At 36.6% G+C, this 16,498-nt stretch overlaps 1 protein-coding gene and 1 long non-coding RNA gene across 3 annotated transcripts in view; one reads left to right on the top strand and one right to left on the bottom strand.

Annotated features, from left to right (window-relative positions):
* Nucleotides 1-16,498, top strand: part of COPA (COPI coat complex subunit alpha) — a 40,116-nt gene that overhangs the window by 3,022 nt on the left and 20,596 nt on the right. The window contains exons 2-10 of the mRNA XM_074223080.1: nt 1,104-1,217; nt 2,080-2,153; nt 4,562-4,642; nt 6,376-6,452; nt 7,744-7,853; nt 13,576-13,685; nt 14,592-14,691; nt 15,085-15,220; nt 16,169-16,251. Coding sequence (XP_074079181.1) covers nt 1,104-1,217; nt 2,080-2,153; nt 4,562-4,642; nt 6,376-6,452; nt 7,744-7,853; nt 13,576-13,685; nt 14,592-14,691; nt 15,085-15,220; nt 16,169-16,251 — 885 coding nt within the window. The remainder of the gene's footprint in view (nt 1-1,103; nt 1,218-2,079; nt 2,154-4,561; nt 4,643-6,375; nt 6,453-7,743; nt 7,854-13,575; nt 13,686-14,591; nt 14,692-15,084; nt 15,221-16,168; nt 16,252-16,498) is intronic.
* The window catches only part of LOC141513351 (uncharacterized), a 32,987-nt gene continuing 23,324 nt past the window's right edge, over nt 6,836-16,498 (bottom strand). Inside the window, exons 2-3 of one of the 2 annotated variants that reach the window (XR_012475773.1) lie at nt 9,386-9,552; nt 6,836-8,402 (exon numbers count right to left, since the gene is read on the bottom strand). This is a non-coding gene — a long non-coding RNA (uncharacterized LOC141513351). Of the gene's footprint in view, nt 9,553-16,498 lie in introns of both variants that reach the window. The other variant, XR_012475772.1, reaches the window with a different exon arrangement.

Consider the following 16,498-nt stretch of genomic DNA (forward strand, 5'->3'; position numbering starts at 1 on the left):
AATTTTACAATTTTTCTCCATCTCACTTCCCTCCCCCCACCCCCACAGAAGGCAGTCTGATAGTATTTACATTGTTTCCATGCTATACATTGATCAAAATTGAGAGAGAAATCATATCCTTAAGGAAAAAATAAAATATAAGAGATGGCAAAATTAAGGGGCGGCTAGGTGGCGTAGTGGATAAAGCACCGGCCCTGGAGTCAGGAGTACCTGGGTTCAAATCCGGTCTCAGAGACTTAATAATTACCCAGCTGTGTGACCTTGGGCAAGCCACTTAACCCCGTTTGCCTTGCAAAAACCTAAAAAAAAAGAGAGATAGCAAAATTAAGATACCTTTTTAAAAAAAATTAGAGGTAATAGTCTTGGTCTTTGTTTAAACTCCACAATTCTTTATTTGGATACAGATGGTATTCTCCATTGCAGATACCCTAAAATTGTCCCTGATTGTTGCACTGATGAAATGAGCAAGTCCATTAAGATTGATCATCACCCCCATGTTGCTGTTAGGGTTGGACATCACATTTTAAGGTCATTTATAAGCTGAAGAGTATCCAGAGGAAATGAAGACCTGGTTGTGTGATGACCAATCAAAGGAAATGAGGATATTTAGTTAGAAGAAGAAAGAATTAGGGAGAACTTAATAGCAACTCCCAAGTATTTCAGTGACTGTATTTTTGACCTCAGAGGGCAAAACTAGGAGCAACAGGTGGATTTTATTTCAAAACAATTAGTGCTGACAAAAAGTGAAAGGAGCTGCCTTAGAATTGAATTGCCCTTCTCTGGAAGGCTAAATGATCACTTAGGCCTAATGTAGAAATGATTCTAGGTGAAGTATGTGTTGGATTAGATGACCTCAGAAATACATTCCAAATTTGAAATTCTAGGGTTCTGAGATGTTTTGATTTCTACTGGGATAGCTCCAAATTCCATAAGGAATATAGAGGTTTCATTTTTCTGGGAGTGAGAAGAGATACTCTTCTTCTGATAGGCAGGAGTAAATTGGTTTGAAATCTGAGGACCAGGTGATTTTTTCATGCCTGAATAGTGAATAGTGTCTTAAATTAGGCCTGTTTCATTGTTGTTCTCCATGTCACTCTTCCCAGGACTCAGCTTTCACCCCAAACGTCCCTGGATCTTGACTAGTCTTCACAATGGAGTCATCCAGCTGTGGGATTATCGAATGTGTACCCTCATTGACAAATTTGATGAGCATGATGGTAAGAGAATAAGTTCCAAAGAAGTGGTTTTTAACCTGGAGTCCATAATACCTTTTTAAGAAAATGTTTCAATATGATATTTTAATGTAAATGGTTTCCTTTATGGTCCTGTGCATTTTATTTCATTCTTTTAAAAATGACACTCTGAGAGGGCTTGATAGACTGCAAAAGAATTCCATGAAAAAAAAAAAGATTAAGTCTAAAGATGTTTGTAGCATCCAGCTTCAAAATTTCAGTGAATCTGTTAGTTTTTTCCCCATGGATGATTTGAGAGGTACAGTGGTATAACGGAATGAGAGCTGGGTTTGGAGTTAGGTGAGATTTGTCTTCAGATACTGCCTGTGATGCTATTAGTATCTGTGTGATGGTAGGCAAGTCATTTAACGTCTCTGAAACTTTATTTTCCCATCTATAAAATGAGAATGATATAGTTACATAATCTACCTTGCAGAGTTGTTGTGATCAAATGAGATAATATAGGTAAAGTGCTTTAAAATCTAAAAGTATTATTTAGTCAGCTATTTTTATTATTATTATTATTATTATTATTATTGCTCTTGCTACTGGAATAAATCTGAGGACATCTTAACTCTCTTAGCCTTTATAATTTTTTATCCTGTTTTCTTAGAAAAATTGTAGAGAATTTTTCAATTCACTAGAGGCCTTCCAGTGTAGCACATGTGATGGTCCATTTGTTGTCACTCTTAATCAGAAAATCACTTGAACTTAAATTCTTTGGTATTAAATTGGATTTTAAAAGGTAATGGTTTAGATGGGGCTATTTAATACTGAATAGGGATTTCCCTGGAAGGTAGACATTTATAACTCCTTTAACATATTTTTTCTGTTTTCACTTTACTAGGTCCTGTAAGAGGCATTGATTTCCACAAACAGCAGCCACTCTTCGTCTCTGGAGGAGATGATTATAAGATCAAGGTAGAGAGAACATAGGGAAAATTGTCAGAATGTGAGAAAGTTGGGAATAGTGAGAGGAACAGGGAAACCTCACTTAATTAAATCTCTTCTGGCAATTTGAACTAGCAGGCAGGCAACTGTAAACTTTGAAATAAATGGGAAAAAATGTAAATCATAAATAGTTGACCCAGAGTAATTACACAAAAAAGTACTTTACTTTGTGTGGGTAAGCAGGGACAGCTCTCAGTCCCCAAATTATAGCAACATTATGCAACAACAATTTTTTAATTCAATTAACATCTGTTATGCATATACTATGTAATGAGCACTATTTTAAACCTGGGAAATATACAAAAAAATGAATAAAATATGTACCTTCAAAGGGATGCAGTGTATGTGTGTATGTACATACATATTAATAATAGAAAAGTACATGGTAAATTCATAAAGGAGCTACAAAGTGCTGTTCAACTACCAACGAGAAAAAATTTTATGACCAAAGATAGATGTGATCATATGAGACAGAACTATAGAGCTTAGTGCAGTGCCTGATGAATATTAAATATTTAATATATGCTTGTTGACTTGTTTTCTGCTTTGCATTTTTTTCAGCACTATAAACCTGGTCCCTTTCATTGGGATCAGTAGCTCATTTATTTTCATAATAATGATCTTGACTCTTCAACAACAAATTGATTACACTTGGTACATGCAGTTTAGAAAAAAAGAGAAGCATTTGACATTTTGGAAGAAGTTTTATCAAAAAGAATTAAAATATGTAACAAAAGTTAACATTTTCAAAAGTAAACTTCAGTTTTTTAGAACAAAATCACCTATATGGAGTTCTTCATTCCCTGTTACTCTTTTTTTCGAAAGAAGAGAGACAGAGGAGGAAATTAAAGACATTGTTAAATTACTGCCATTCTAGTAAACCTTTGATATTTGATAGTTTGGGGAGCTATTATATTCAGGAAAGACTGAAGTTTATAAGCACAAACATTCTTGAATCTGAAACTTTAAAGCAATTGTTGCCTTATATTTATGTGATATGTGGATAGAACACTAGAATTAGAGTCAAGAAACCTATGTTTGAATTCTATCTCTGATATTTACTAACTGTAGGAGTATGGATAAGTCAGCCCATTTGACCTTCAGTTTCCTGATCTGTGAAGATGGGATAACATTTGTAGTATCTACCTCATAACTTTGTTGTGAGGCTCCAGTAAGATAATATATATAAAGTGCTTTACAAATCATAAAGTGATTTTTGAATAGAAATTTTTATTATTATTTGTATGTGTTATTATACCCTAATAGAATCTAAGCTTCTTGCAGGCAGGTATTATTTCATTTTATGAAGTAAGAGTGTGGAAGTTTGACTATCTGCACCATCTTTGATCAAATTAAAGGTTTTTAAAAAAAATTGGTGTCAGTATGAGCCGCTCTTGATTTTCTTTATCTACTAAATGCTGCATTCTTTGCTGAGTTACCCTTGTAATACACATTATTTCCTCAAATGGGTTGAATTTTGAGACCTCCAATGGATTGGGATATAAGGGCCCTATGTCCTGCTGATGGGAAGGAGTGTCATGTTGAGGCTTAGGTCAATACTTTACCCTAAAATTTTAGTTTTAGTTTTTAATTTTTTGATGTATCTTTATTACTTCCCATTGACTCTCTTTACTTCCCCTATTCTCCCTCTGGGAACCACCCTCACCCCACCCATCTTCCCCTTCACCACTACTGCTTTTGACGAGTAAGCTTGATCAGGCAAAAACAATCAGTCCATTATTTGAAATGTCTGAAGTTATATTTCCTGTGCTATACCATTCAACTCTCTGAAGTCATGATCTCAGTGGAAATCATAATTTATTCAGTTCTTCAGTCAGTGGATACCTACTCTTCTAGTTCTTTGTTACTACAAAAAAAATTTCTGTAAATATTTTAATTCATTATTCTATTAGTTTTCCAGATAGAGAAAATATTTTTCCATCTCTCAGTCCCTGAATTTTGTTGTTCCTCCTCCCTAGATTCCCTGGGATGATCTATATGTCCTCTGTCTACTTCTTCCACTTCTTCCTCAATCATAGCTCTTAGACTGATTCAAATGTAAGAATGTGATGTAAGTGGGGTAGCTAGGTGGCGCATTAGATAAAGCACTGGCCCTGGAGTCAGGAGTACCTGGGTTCAAATCTGGTCTCAGACACTTAATAATTACCTAGCTGTGTGGCCTTGACCAAGCCACTTAACCCCATTTGCCTTGCAAAAAAAAAGTGATGTAAAAAGCTAAAGCCAAATAAGTATGTTAGGAAACATGGGACTCCAGCAGTGTCTGTGTGTGTGTGTGTGTGTGTGTGTATGTATCTAGGAGAGTCTTGGTGTCCACATATTACATAAACATTCTTTGTTCATTTTACTCTTCCATCTAGGTCTGGAATTATAAACTTCGGCGCTGTCTCTTCACATTGCTTGGGCACCTAGATTATATCCGTACCACATTTTTTCATCATGTGAGTATCTATGGTAACCCCTCTTTTTAACATTTGTCTGTTTCTTCCTTCACACAAGTCTCCCATCTAGACACCTTTGAGAAGTTATTTTAACAAAATGAACAGTGTTTGAGCATATTTTACTCTTCACTTTTTCTGGAGTCATTGTATTGTAGTTGATTCTTTTGCCATCCTATTTTCTTCCACAGAAGGAAGAATCCAGGGTTGTGTTTATTTCTAACTTTGTTACTGAAACAATTTTCATTTAAGAAAGCAGTGGGAATTTGATTTGGATTTGCCAGCTTTGAAAGGCAAAAAAAAGGAATCTGTGGGCTAATCTCACGTTAAGAAAGCTTCATTGCAATATAATTCTTCAAATATATATATTTACTTAAGGCAAGTAATTAAAATTTAATATGCATCTTACCAGTTTTTGCTTCTGCCTCCTGGGACAAATGCATACTGAGAAAGAGAGACATAGGTCTATTTAAATAATTTCATTGTTGAGAACTGAAGTCCTTTCTATTGAGTAGTTTGATGATTTTTTTCTACCTCTATGATTTCATTGAAAAACATTTTGAGAAAGTGGGTAGGATAAGGTAAAAGGCAACTAAAATATTCAAGATTAATAATAATAGTCATCAAAATAATCTAGGCAGTCAAGACTAATTTGATACTTTCATACTTTAATAAATAAATTATATAGTCCTTGTTTAGAGCAAGTTATCATGCTTGGCTGCCACCTACCTTTCTAGAATTATTTCATATAATTCTCTTTCATGCATTCTATATTCAAGCCAAACCAACCAATCCACAACTGTTCCCTTAACTCATTGTTCTCTTTCCTATTTCAGTGCCTTTCCTCATGTCTGAAACCTATTCACTCCTTACCACTATCTCTTAGAATCCATAACTTCATTCAAGGCAATTATTAGTGCATTTTTACTCTTCAGATTATCTTGTATTTTACATGTTGTGATAGAGCTCCAGATTTAGGAGTTGGAAAGAAATGAGTTCGAATCCCACTTCTGGCATTTACCAACTTTATTAGCCCCTTTGACCCTCAGTTTCCTGATCTGTGAAGCAGGGAAGATAACATTTTGTAGTATCAACTTCATAAATATGTTATGAAGCTCCAGTAAAATAATATCTATAAATTGCTCTGCAAATCTTATATTACTATTATCTGTGTACATATTATTTGTAATACAGTATGTTTACTTAACTCCTTTTGGGCAAGTATTATTTCGTTTTTGTTTAAATTACCTTCAGCTACTAAAATGGCACCTTACACAGAGTAGGTGCTTAACCAGTCATTCATTAACAATAAATAAGTGCCTATTATGCAATTAAATTACAAATGTCAAGGCAAGGAATGGCAACAATTGTATCTTCTTATGGGCTGACTAGTTATTACTACTTGTAACTAAAATTGCATTCTTTGTTGATGGTGCTGATCTCTTTATCTATGGGAATTCATCCTAAACAATTCTCTAACTCCTTTTTGTATCTATAATACAATGTCTTATATTCTTAGAGTGCTAAATAAAATACAGACTTAAAGTTCATAGGAAAAGAGTCTCTTTCCTGGGTTCAGTCTCTTGGAATACCATATTTGCCCAAAGCCTTAATTTAGTAGCTCCAAGTAGATATAACTAAAACTTTAGTCATTGGAATGAATCCAGAATAATAATGATAAGAGGAAAAGTAATAGGGGTTGCATGATAAATCCCTGTTTCTTGTATATCTTTCAGGAATATCCTTGGATTCTGAGTGCCTCAGATGATCAGACCATCCGTGTCTGGAACTGGCAGTCCAGGACCTGTGTCTGGTAATAAAGGAGGCAGATAATTCCCTGGAACCTTAACCTCCTCAATACTTTAATCTGCTACATTATAGAGTACATCGATATCATTCTGACCCTCTTCCCAAGGGGATTATGAAATATTAGTTAATTACTGATCACATTTTCAAGATGTTTATAATTATAGAATTTTAGCTATATATGGAAGGTCAGCCAGGAATGTTTGGCATCCTTTTTTTTTCCCCCTAGATAGGTGACAGGGTTTAGTATGACAGCTAAGAGAGTATATATTCTAAAGTGAAATGAAAACTGCCAAATTAGGAAGATGAAAACCCAAGTCCTTGTGCTAGGATTTAGACATCTTATGCCTGTCATTTTGGCTAGGATCCTATGTGGAATTATCTTTCATCTCTCTCTCTCTCTCTCTCTCTCTCTCTCTCTCTCTCTCTCTCTCTCTCTCTCTGGTTTTTACAAGGCAGTGGGGTTACATGACTTAATCTAGGTCACACAGCTAAGTAATTATTAAGTGTCTGAGACCAGATTTGAACTCAGGTCCCCCTGACTCCACAGCTGGCACTCTATTCACTGTGCCACCCAGCTGTCCAAGGAATTTTTTTTAATATATATAAATATTTTGTTTTCCAATTATAAAATAGTTTCTACCAATCTTTTTTGTAAAGTTTTGAATTTTATAATTTCCCTCTGCCTTTCCCCCAACAGAAGGCAATCTGATCATCTTTACATTCTTTCCATGATATGCATTAATCAAAATTGAATGTGTTGAGAAAAAATACATACTTGAGGAAGAAATAAAATATTAGAGATAGCAAAATTATACAGTACATAAGACAACTTTTTTAAAAAAAAATTGATGATAATAATCTTTGGTTTTTGTTTAAACTCCACAGTTTTTTCTCTGGATACGGGTGGTAATCTCCATCACAGATACCCTAAAATTGTCCCTGATTATAACACTGATGGAGTGAGCAAGTCCATTAAGGTTGATCCTCACTGCCCCAGGAATTTTCAGTGAGATATTGAGAGGGTTATACTAGATCACTTTGAAGTGATTTTCTTTGGGAGAGATGTGAAGTATGGCAAATATGTATCTTAGGTCACTGCTATATTTTCAAATAGTTTAAATATGCTCTGGTGTTTGAAGGTAACAAAATTATAATTCTTTGCAATCAGTAATATTTAGACAGTAAAGAGTAGTAAGACCTATTAGTAAAGGCCCAAAATCTTCTCTGTGGGGAATGATCTTTAGGTTGAGAGTCTCTGAATATCTTTTTGATTTGATTGTTTTCTCCTCTTACAGTGTGCTAACAGGACACAACCACTATGTGATGTGTGCCCAATTCCACCCTTCAGAAGACCTGGTGGTGTCAGCAAGCCTGGACCAGACTGTTCGTGTTTGGGATATTTCTGGTGAGCTACTCAAGTTCAGGGGACTGTATGATCAAACTGGATGAGAAACTGCAATTGCCCTAAGCAGTGAGAATGGTTTACTTGTAAAAGGGACATTGGAAACTGATTTGAGAGATGTCAGCACTTTTGTATGGAGCCTTATTACCCAGAATCACCTTGCATGCTGTTCTTTGTCATTGGATACTAATTTCTGAGATAAGCAATTATGGAAATATTCATAGTCCTGACTGTGAAGAAAATTTCAGTTCAGATAAGTCAGCTTTTAAAAAAAACTTGAAACCATTAGGAATAACTGACCCCAGTTATCATGTAGATATGGTGACTTTTTTGTCAAACCATTCACAGGCAGAGGAAAATCCTTAAGCTGAGGAATTCTACAGTTAAGAGTTTGGGGTTAGTTGTGCTAATAATCATTATTCCATTTCATAACATAAACAGGCTTTGAGACACTAATGTAATTTAGATGGTGTTTCATTTTGGTAGTTATCGCTTCCCTTAGAATTTACTTTTCAAATTAGACAGAAAATACATATGGGGAAAGGATACCACCTAGAAGAGAAACAAAATGTTGGAGGTTATGAAAAGAACTTTGTTTTGTGAAAAAATAAGAAGCTACAGACCCAAATGCAGGACTACCTGCCTAATTACTTCTGTCAGCTTGATGGGATATCTCTGTGTTATTTATTTATGGAGCTCTAGGGCTCCTGACAATCCTTAGAAATTCCATGCTATAAAGGGTTAGTGGTAGAATCCTGTCCCCTGTCCTGGAATTTAAGGGGAAAGGCTTCTTAGGATGCTTACCCAAGACCTTCAGGCTAAGTAAACAGTCAGTATTCTATAGATATGAAAACTAGCTCATCCTCTTCCAGCTGCTCTGCAGATCAGCAGATCAGGGTGTGCTGAGGCAAGGGAATACTAACTGATACTCCAGCTGTTAGTAAACAGTAACAACTAGAGCAAGTTGAGAAGTTGGTACCCCCAGTGCATAATTTGGAATTTGCCCATCTCAATTCCTTAAAGACTAGATGTAGTATATAATTCAAGCTATGGAAGCAGGGTTTTAAGAGCACCACCTGCAGATTCTACAGGCTCTGTTGAAGTTTTTGCAAGAATTGGGGTTAGGACTGGTACAAAGTCTCTTACAAAAGTGATTCTAGGTGCAAGTGGGGTGAGGTTGGAGCAACATTTGCCATTGCAGTTTTCCACCAGACTGATTGTGCCATTTGAAGTACATTACCCAGACACAGGACCAGCCATGCCAACAGGAGGAGCTAGGCATAGGCACTATGAAGCTCTCAGAGTCTATGTCCTCTCCTCACTGCCAACATGGGGGAATTTAATATCCATTCTCCCAGTAACCTAGCTGCAGCTTTCCACCACATATACTCCCTGCCCCTGCCTCTGCCTCTCTTTCTCTCTGAGGATCCAGTAGCCAAATAAGACTGGAACTTAGCCCACCCTTTTCTAGTGGTTTCTGTGATGGTCATTTAGAGCTCAGCTCTGTTCACCCCAGGGGGCAGTGCACACAGTACCTGGTGCCAGTATATTCTGTTCCCTGGGGCCAAACTAAACCAAGTTAGGGCAGTTAAAATGCAGAATAACCTCTTGGCTTTGGGACATGGAAGCCGAGATTATTGGTACTCATTTTTCTTCAGCTTTTGTGTGGAGAGACAGATTCTCCACCAAAGGGACTCTGGATCTGAAAAAAAAAAAGAGAGAAAGAGGTGGCTTATCCCTGGTGGTGCTGTGTGCTAGCTCCTAGCAACATACAATGCATGGACAAGTGGGTCATAACCTAGGATATCTGCCACAGTGAGAGATTTCTTGCTAGCTTTGGTACTAATGTTAATATTCCCCCTCGCCATCCTCCAGTTTGTGCCTAAAGTTTGCAAAGTAGCTTCTGTTTCTCTCTTCATTCCCAATAATCTCTTAACCCAAGAGGAAGAGTGAGCTCTTGCCCAAGTTCCTCCCCTTTCCCAGAACCTTCTGGACTCTCTTCTGTACTACTTTTTTGTTTTTATTCAAGGGATCACAAGCATAGATGAACAAGTTAGATTCATACCACTAGGATAGGAGCTGGGACTTTTCTAGAGTCAATGCTGTTAATATTTTAGAGACAATTTGTGACTTCTGAATCTGGGTACAATTATTTGATTGAAAATAAAATGACAGAACAACTGAAATATAATATGAATTCCCCTACTCATTTTTCTTGAGTCTGTCCTGAAAAAAAGGGGACAACCCTATGAATGACAACATGGAATGGCTTTGACAGCAAGATGTTATTTATCTTGTTTAACCTCCAGAGAATAGCCCTGCCTCCTCCTTTCTAAGAATTTGAATCTTTCAAGGCCTCAGCTTAGCAGCAGCTTTTGGTTAATATAAATAAACTTTTCAGTACCTTATCAGGGAAAAATTGGCTATTTCTCCAGCTTGAGTTTTGTGTGAACTAATATTTTAATTCTTTTACATGCTTAACCCTTTGCATGCCAAGCTCATGTAACTAATCTGTCTTTGGAATGCCTCTGTATTAAAATCTCTTAATCAGATGCCAGAATTTATCCACATTCTTTCCTCACCCACCTAACCTCCCCCACACACACACACTATTCCCCCCCCCATTTGGAGAGTGCGCCAAACTGGTCCGTTCTGAGTGTGTCTACTCTTCCCTCTGGATTTGTGTAGCTGCTGCAGAAATTTTCCATCTGTCGTTCAGTCTTGACGAGTGGTTTGTCAAAGGCTCAAGTATTTCTTTCCGAATTTCTTTTCACTGCCTGTCACTATTCATCAGTCCACTTTTCCCCTCCCCCTTTCCTGGATCATTACATGCAAGTGCAACAAAGGCTTCCACTCTGTCATAGAGCTTTCCCTTTTAATGTATTTGTAGATGTTTATTGGAGGTGAAGTTCCTCCCAGCTGTCTATCTTTGTGCTTTCCTTTGATTCTGTTTCATGCATCAAGATCATTAAAGAAAGCTGACAGATCCTGTTAAAGGGACAGGATTAATAATCAAAAGGACAGTACCCTGTGATAATCTATTTATCAAGCCTTGAAAGATTTTTTGAAAGCATTAGCTTTGTTTCTCTCAACCTGTTGACTCTAGTTTTTTACACTGCTCAGCTAGGTACAAGGTACAAGATAAATCTGTATCTCATCTTTTTCACCTGGTTTACTGCTGTTCCCATCTGGTCTCCTGTATGGCAAGAAATATTAGTACTTCTTTAAAAATTTATTGAAGCATGACTATTCAAGTGACTTGAGTTTTTCCTGTATCTACTAAATTTTAGACATGTAGCAACTTAACTGTTTTATCTTAGGAAGAACAGGACAAGAAGGATTTCAAAGACACTGTTTTTTTGAATGCTGAGTGTTTTAAAAGTCATTATTGGAGTAGAAGAGCAGAGTTGTAATCCTACCACCTCTTTCAATTTTAATAAGTATAACCTTGGCCAACTTATTTAGCCCTAATGATCCTGTTTGCTCATGTCCTCTTCCTAATTCAGAGTTCCACGAGACTCAAATGCAATAATGAATATGAAAACTCTTTGAAAATCATAAAGCATGGGGTGGCTAGGTGGCACAGTGGATAAAGCACCGGCCCTGAAGTCAGGAGTACCTGGGTTCAAATCTGGTCTCAGACACTTAATAATTACCTAGCTGTGTGGCCTTGAACAACCACTTAACCCCATTGCTTAGCAAAAACCTTAAAAAAAAACCATAAAGCATTATCTACATAATGTATCATCTTGATCTTGTCTCTGGCTTCAAAGAATCATGATCTATGAATGATTTTTAAAGACAGGTGGGCCCTATACTAATAGAGCTTTTGATTTAGAATAATATTACTTTAGTTTTCCTTTCCATGTTGTAAATTGGTATGATAGCTCCTTCTAGATGGGTGGTCTTTTAAATGTCCAAATAATTTGCTTAATAACAAATTTAATTTAGGCTATATACCTCCTAGACCTTAGTAGGAGACCTGCTTTTACTCTATTTAACCAGGCCATGGACAGTTATTTCTTTCCCTTTTTTTTTTTTTGGCCTTAATAATATTTTTGTCCAATTACATGTAAAGATAAGTTTTCAGCATTCATTTTTTTATAAGATTTTGAGTTCCCAGTTTTTCTCCCTCCCTCCCTTCCCTTCCCCCTCTCCAAGATAGCAAGCAATCTGATATAGCTTATGTTTTTACAGTCCTGCCAAACATTTCTCCCTATTAGTCATGTTGTAAAAGAAGAATCAGAACAAAAGGGAAAACTACAAGAAAGAAAAAACAGAAAAATTAAAAAGAAAATAGTATGCTTCGATCTCCATTCAGATTCCATAGTTCTTTCTATGGATGTGGGGGCAGCTAAGTGGGCCAGTGGATAGAGCATCAGCCCTGGAGTCAGGAAGACCTGAGTTCAAATTTGGCCTCAGACATTTAATTACCTAGGCCATTTGACCTTGGGCAAGTCACTTAATCCCACTGCCTTGCAAAAACTTTAAAAAAAAAAGATTGTCTTCAATCACTGATTTGTTGAGAAGAGCAGGTCTCAGAGTTGATCATAATATAATTTTGCTGTTACTGTGTACAAATGTTCTCATGGTTCTGCTCACTTCAATCAGCATCAATTCATGTAAATCTTTTCTAGATAGTATTTCAAACTTCATAGCAACAATCTCTGAGATCCTTTTGAAAATTCTTTGCATTCCCTGAAAAATCATTGCTTTAAAAATCTCTAGGGCAGCTAGGTGGCTAAATGAATAGAGTTAGGAGTACCTGAATTCAAATGTGTGAACAGAAACTTAGTAGCTGTATGACTCTGGGCAAATCACTTAACCCATATTGCCTCAAAAACAAAAACAAAGATTTCCAAAAATGACCTTCCCACAGAGTTTCTTTTTGAACTTTATGAAATGGGGGAAAATTCACATTTCCAAATTTTTCAATAATTGGAAACAGTGTGGGGAAAGTGTAGGCTTATAGAAGGGAATGAATCTTTTAAAAGTGCTGCTCAGATTAGGATTGGAAAAATGTTTTAGAAACTTTTTGAAGTTTTTTTTTTTTGTTTTGTTTTGTTTTTAGATTTTTCAAGGCAATGGGGTTAAGTGGCTTGCCCAAGGCCACATGGCTAGGTAATTATTAAGTGTCTGAGGTCGTATTTGAACCCAGGTACTCTTGACTCCCAGGCCGGTGCTCTATTCACTGCGCCACCTAGCCACCCCTGAAGTTTTTTTAAAATGGATTTTTTTTTGATGATTCTGGACTTGACAAAGAAATCTTTTAAAGAAAGAACATAATATAGGTGAAGAGAACACTTTATTTAGGGTAAGAGGATTTGGATTTAAGTTCTAATTCTGCCACTTAGTAGCTTATAACTATAACTAAGTCACATCACCCAAATGATTCTCAACTTCCTCATCTATAAAAAGATAGTTTGGGCTAGATGATCTCTAAGGTCCATTTCAATCTCTGATTGTTTATAAATTATGATACAGCCAAAGTGTCAAGCAAAGCTCTGACGTGTGATTATTGTTTTTTATGTACTCTTGCCCATATTGAACATTTTAAGGAAAGAATTGGATCAATATTCTTGTGGTTTCTCTTCTCCCATCTCGTTTTCTTTCCCCTCTTTTTCTTAAATGACTGTCTATCACTGTGCCCTCCTCACCTCTGATGATTTACTGTTTTGGTAACATTATATTTGCTTCCCCCATGCCTACGCTTCATGCCTCAAAGGTCTGAGGAAGAAGAATCTTTCCCCTGGAGCTGTGGAGTCAGATGTGAGGGGAATAACAGGGGTTGATCTCTTTGGAACAACGGATGCTGTCGTAAAACATGTTTTGGAGGTACTGTTTCTGGACCCAATGATTAGACATAGATTCCCTGGAAAGGGATTAAGTGGCCTTATTGGTCCTGAGGATAGTTACTTCACTGTGTAAATATGAGGAGAAAAAGGGTGAGAGATTGGATCATAACCTCCACCTGCCATCACAAAACTAAAACTTTTTTCCAAGACTTTTGTAAGAAATCCAGACAATCTTTCAACAAATACTTATTGATATCACCTTGAGACTGATTGGGTACAATTCATAGTTGAATTGGGGCAATACAAAGAAGGGATAGACATGATCTTTCTCCTTATTTAAGGAAACAAAACATTTTACATGCAAAAATTAAAAACTGGATAATAACTAAGTAACATGGAGACAGATAAAAACAATGATCTCTACCTTCAAAGAGCTTACATATTACTGGGGGGCTACGTTGTGAACACTAAGAGGTTGGAGATGACTGAGAAGTAAGAGAGTTAGGGAAAACTTCACAGAGGAAATGTCACATAAGTGGAGCCTTGAAGGGGCCATGAGGATCATGGAAAGTAAAAATAAGGAACACATTTAAGATATGAGAGAGGAGGTGGCATGGAAAACTCAGGAAATAGCCAATAATCTAGTTTGACTGAAATGTAGAGTATATAAAGGGGGAAAAGCAATTTATGGTAGGGCAAAAAATATAATAGAGAAGGAAGGAAATTTAGGGACCTTACTGTGCAGGTTGGTAATGCTGAACAACCTGAAATGGTGCTCTTCATTTCAGAATTTTAGAGAATCATGATTCCAGGATTTTATTCACAGGAGAAAAATCAGTGACACTAGCATTCTTTTTTATCATCTATCATGAATCAGTGATTTACTTTGGGCAAGCTATCATTTGCAAAACTGTTAAAAGAGTCACTTCTACATGACTTCTGCTAGGGTCATGATCGTGGAGTTAACTGGGCTGCCTTCCACCCTACTATGCCTCTCATTGTGTCTGGAGCTGATGATCGTCAAGTGAAGATTTGGCGTATGAATGGTGAGTAGGCCACTCCACTCCTGGGAACAAGGGACCCTAGGCTTTGTGATGTGCTCTCCTACTGTCTGCAGATAAGAAGATACAAGCTTCTCTTCTTCATGTTAATCCTGAAATAGAAATTGTCCTCTTCCCTTTCTTTTTAGAATAGCAGTTTGACCTTGTAGAATTTGAATAAGAAGAGAAGTGTTTAAAAGGGAAGTAAAAATTTTGAAATTTGAAGAGACTTGAGAAGGAAGAGATATACTGATCAATTAAAGCTACTAGTACAGTTCTTTGTTCTGTTGCTGAGTATTTGGTTGAAAACAGTTCACAATCACATAGCCAATTTCATTGACAGTAGAAGAGCAGGGAGAGGGTACTTCTGGTGATCTAGTTCTGATTTTATTCCTGCAGAATCTAAGGCTTGGGAAGTAGATACTTGCCGTGGTCACTACAACAATGTCTCCTGTGCTGTCTTCCACCCTCGCCAGGAACTCATCCTCAGTAATTCTGAAGATAAAAGTATCCGAGTGTGGGATATGTCAAAACGGTAAGATAGTTTGTGGTTGACTTAATATTAGGGATAAGGATAGATAGATGTCCTAGGAACATAAAGGAAAGTAGTATGGTATGATCTTTTCTCTTTAACTATACTAAGAAATTTTCATTTGTCCATCCATTATTGTTAGCATTTAGAAAATCAGACCAAGGACTATAAGTTTGAAGGGACATTGACAGGTGGATCTCCAGATCTGGCCTTCATTACTCTCTATTTAAACAAGATTTTTTTTTTTCCTTCCAGTCTATGGTGAGTTTAAGAAGTAAGGAAATCCAAAAATGAAAATATTTTTGAAGATAAAAGCATATTATCTTCACCTTTTTAATTTTGCTTTTTTGCTTTTTTCCCTTTTGTTCTGATTCTTCTTTCACAGCACGACCAAAATGGAAATATATGTTACGTGATTGTATATGTATAACTTATAATATCAGGATGGGGAGAGGGAAGGGGCGTGGGAAGGGAGAAAGCTTAAATGAATGTTGAAAATAAAATGAATGATTAAAAGAATGAATAAAAAGAAAACATGCTTGAAATGGAGAAATTGAAAAAAACATTATGGTCTCTTGATAGGGTCAGTATTGTTCAGCTGTCATAGAATCATAGCCTTAAAGCTGAAAGGAACCTTAGAGGTTACTGAATCCAATCCCCTCATTTTATAGGTGAGAAAACAAATCATGGAGGTTAAATTCCTTGCCCAGGGTCACACAGCTAGTAAGTGTTTTAGGCAGGATTTCAACTTAGGTTTTCCTGATTCTGAGTCCAGCACTCTTGTCCATACCATGCTACCTCAATAACCTTGGTCATCTTTACTTTGGTATGTTTAATATGTTGGTCCTGGTTTGATTCCCTCAGTTTGTTAGCTTTTTATTTTTTACATTGAAGATTTATAGGAAACTGGGTATTGCTTTTGTATTTTTTTTTTCTCCTAAACCACAATAGGACTGGAGTTCAGACCTTCCGTAGAGACCATGACCGTTTCTGGGTTCTAGCTGCCCATCCCAACCTCAACCTTTTTGCTGCAGGTAAGAGCCCTTTTTCTTCCCTTTCCATTATGCTTCAGAGTTTACAGAAGAGAGTTATTCTCCATCACTTTTCTGAGGAGACATACAGTATGTTAACTTGGGAGAAAGCAAGATACTCAGAGCCAACTGGTTAGATTTTTAGTTTATTTTTTCCTCCAGTCTTGGGAAAGAAGATGTCCTATTTTCTCAGAGAGCTACCTACTTTGAATTGCACTGGCAAAACACATGCTTTCTCTGTCCATATCTT

This window comes from Macrotis lagotis, chromosome 2, assembly GCF_037893015.1.
Source record: "Macrotis lagotis isolate mMagLag1 chromosome 2, bilby.v1.9.chrom.fasta, whole genome shotgun sequence".
NCBI lineage: Eukaryota > Metazoa > Chordata > Mammalia > Peramelemorphia > Peramelidae > Macrotis > Macrotis lagotis.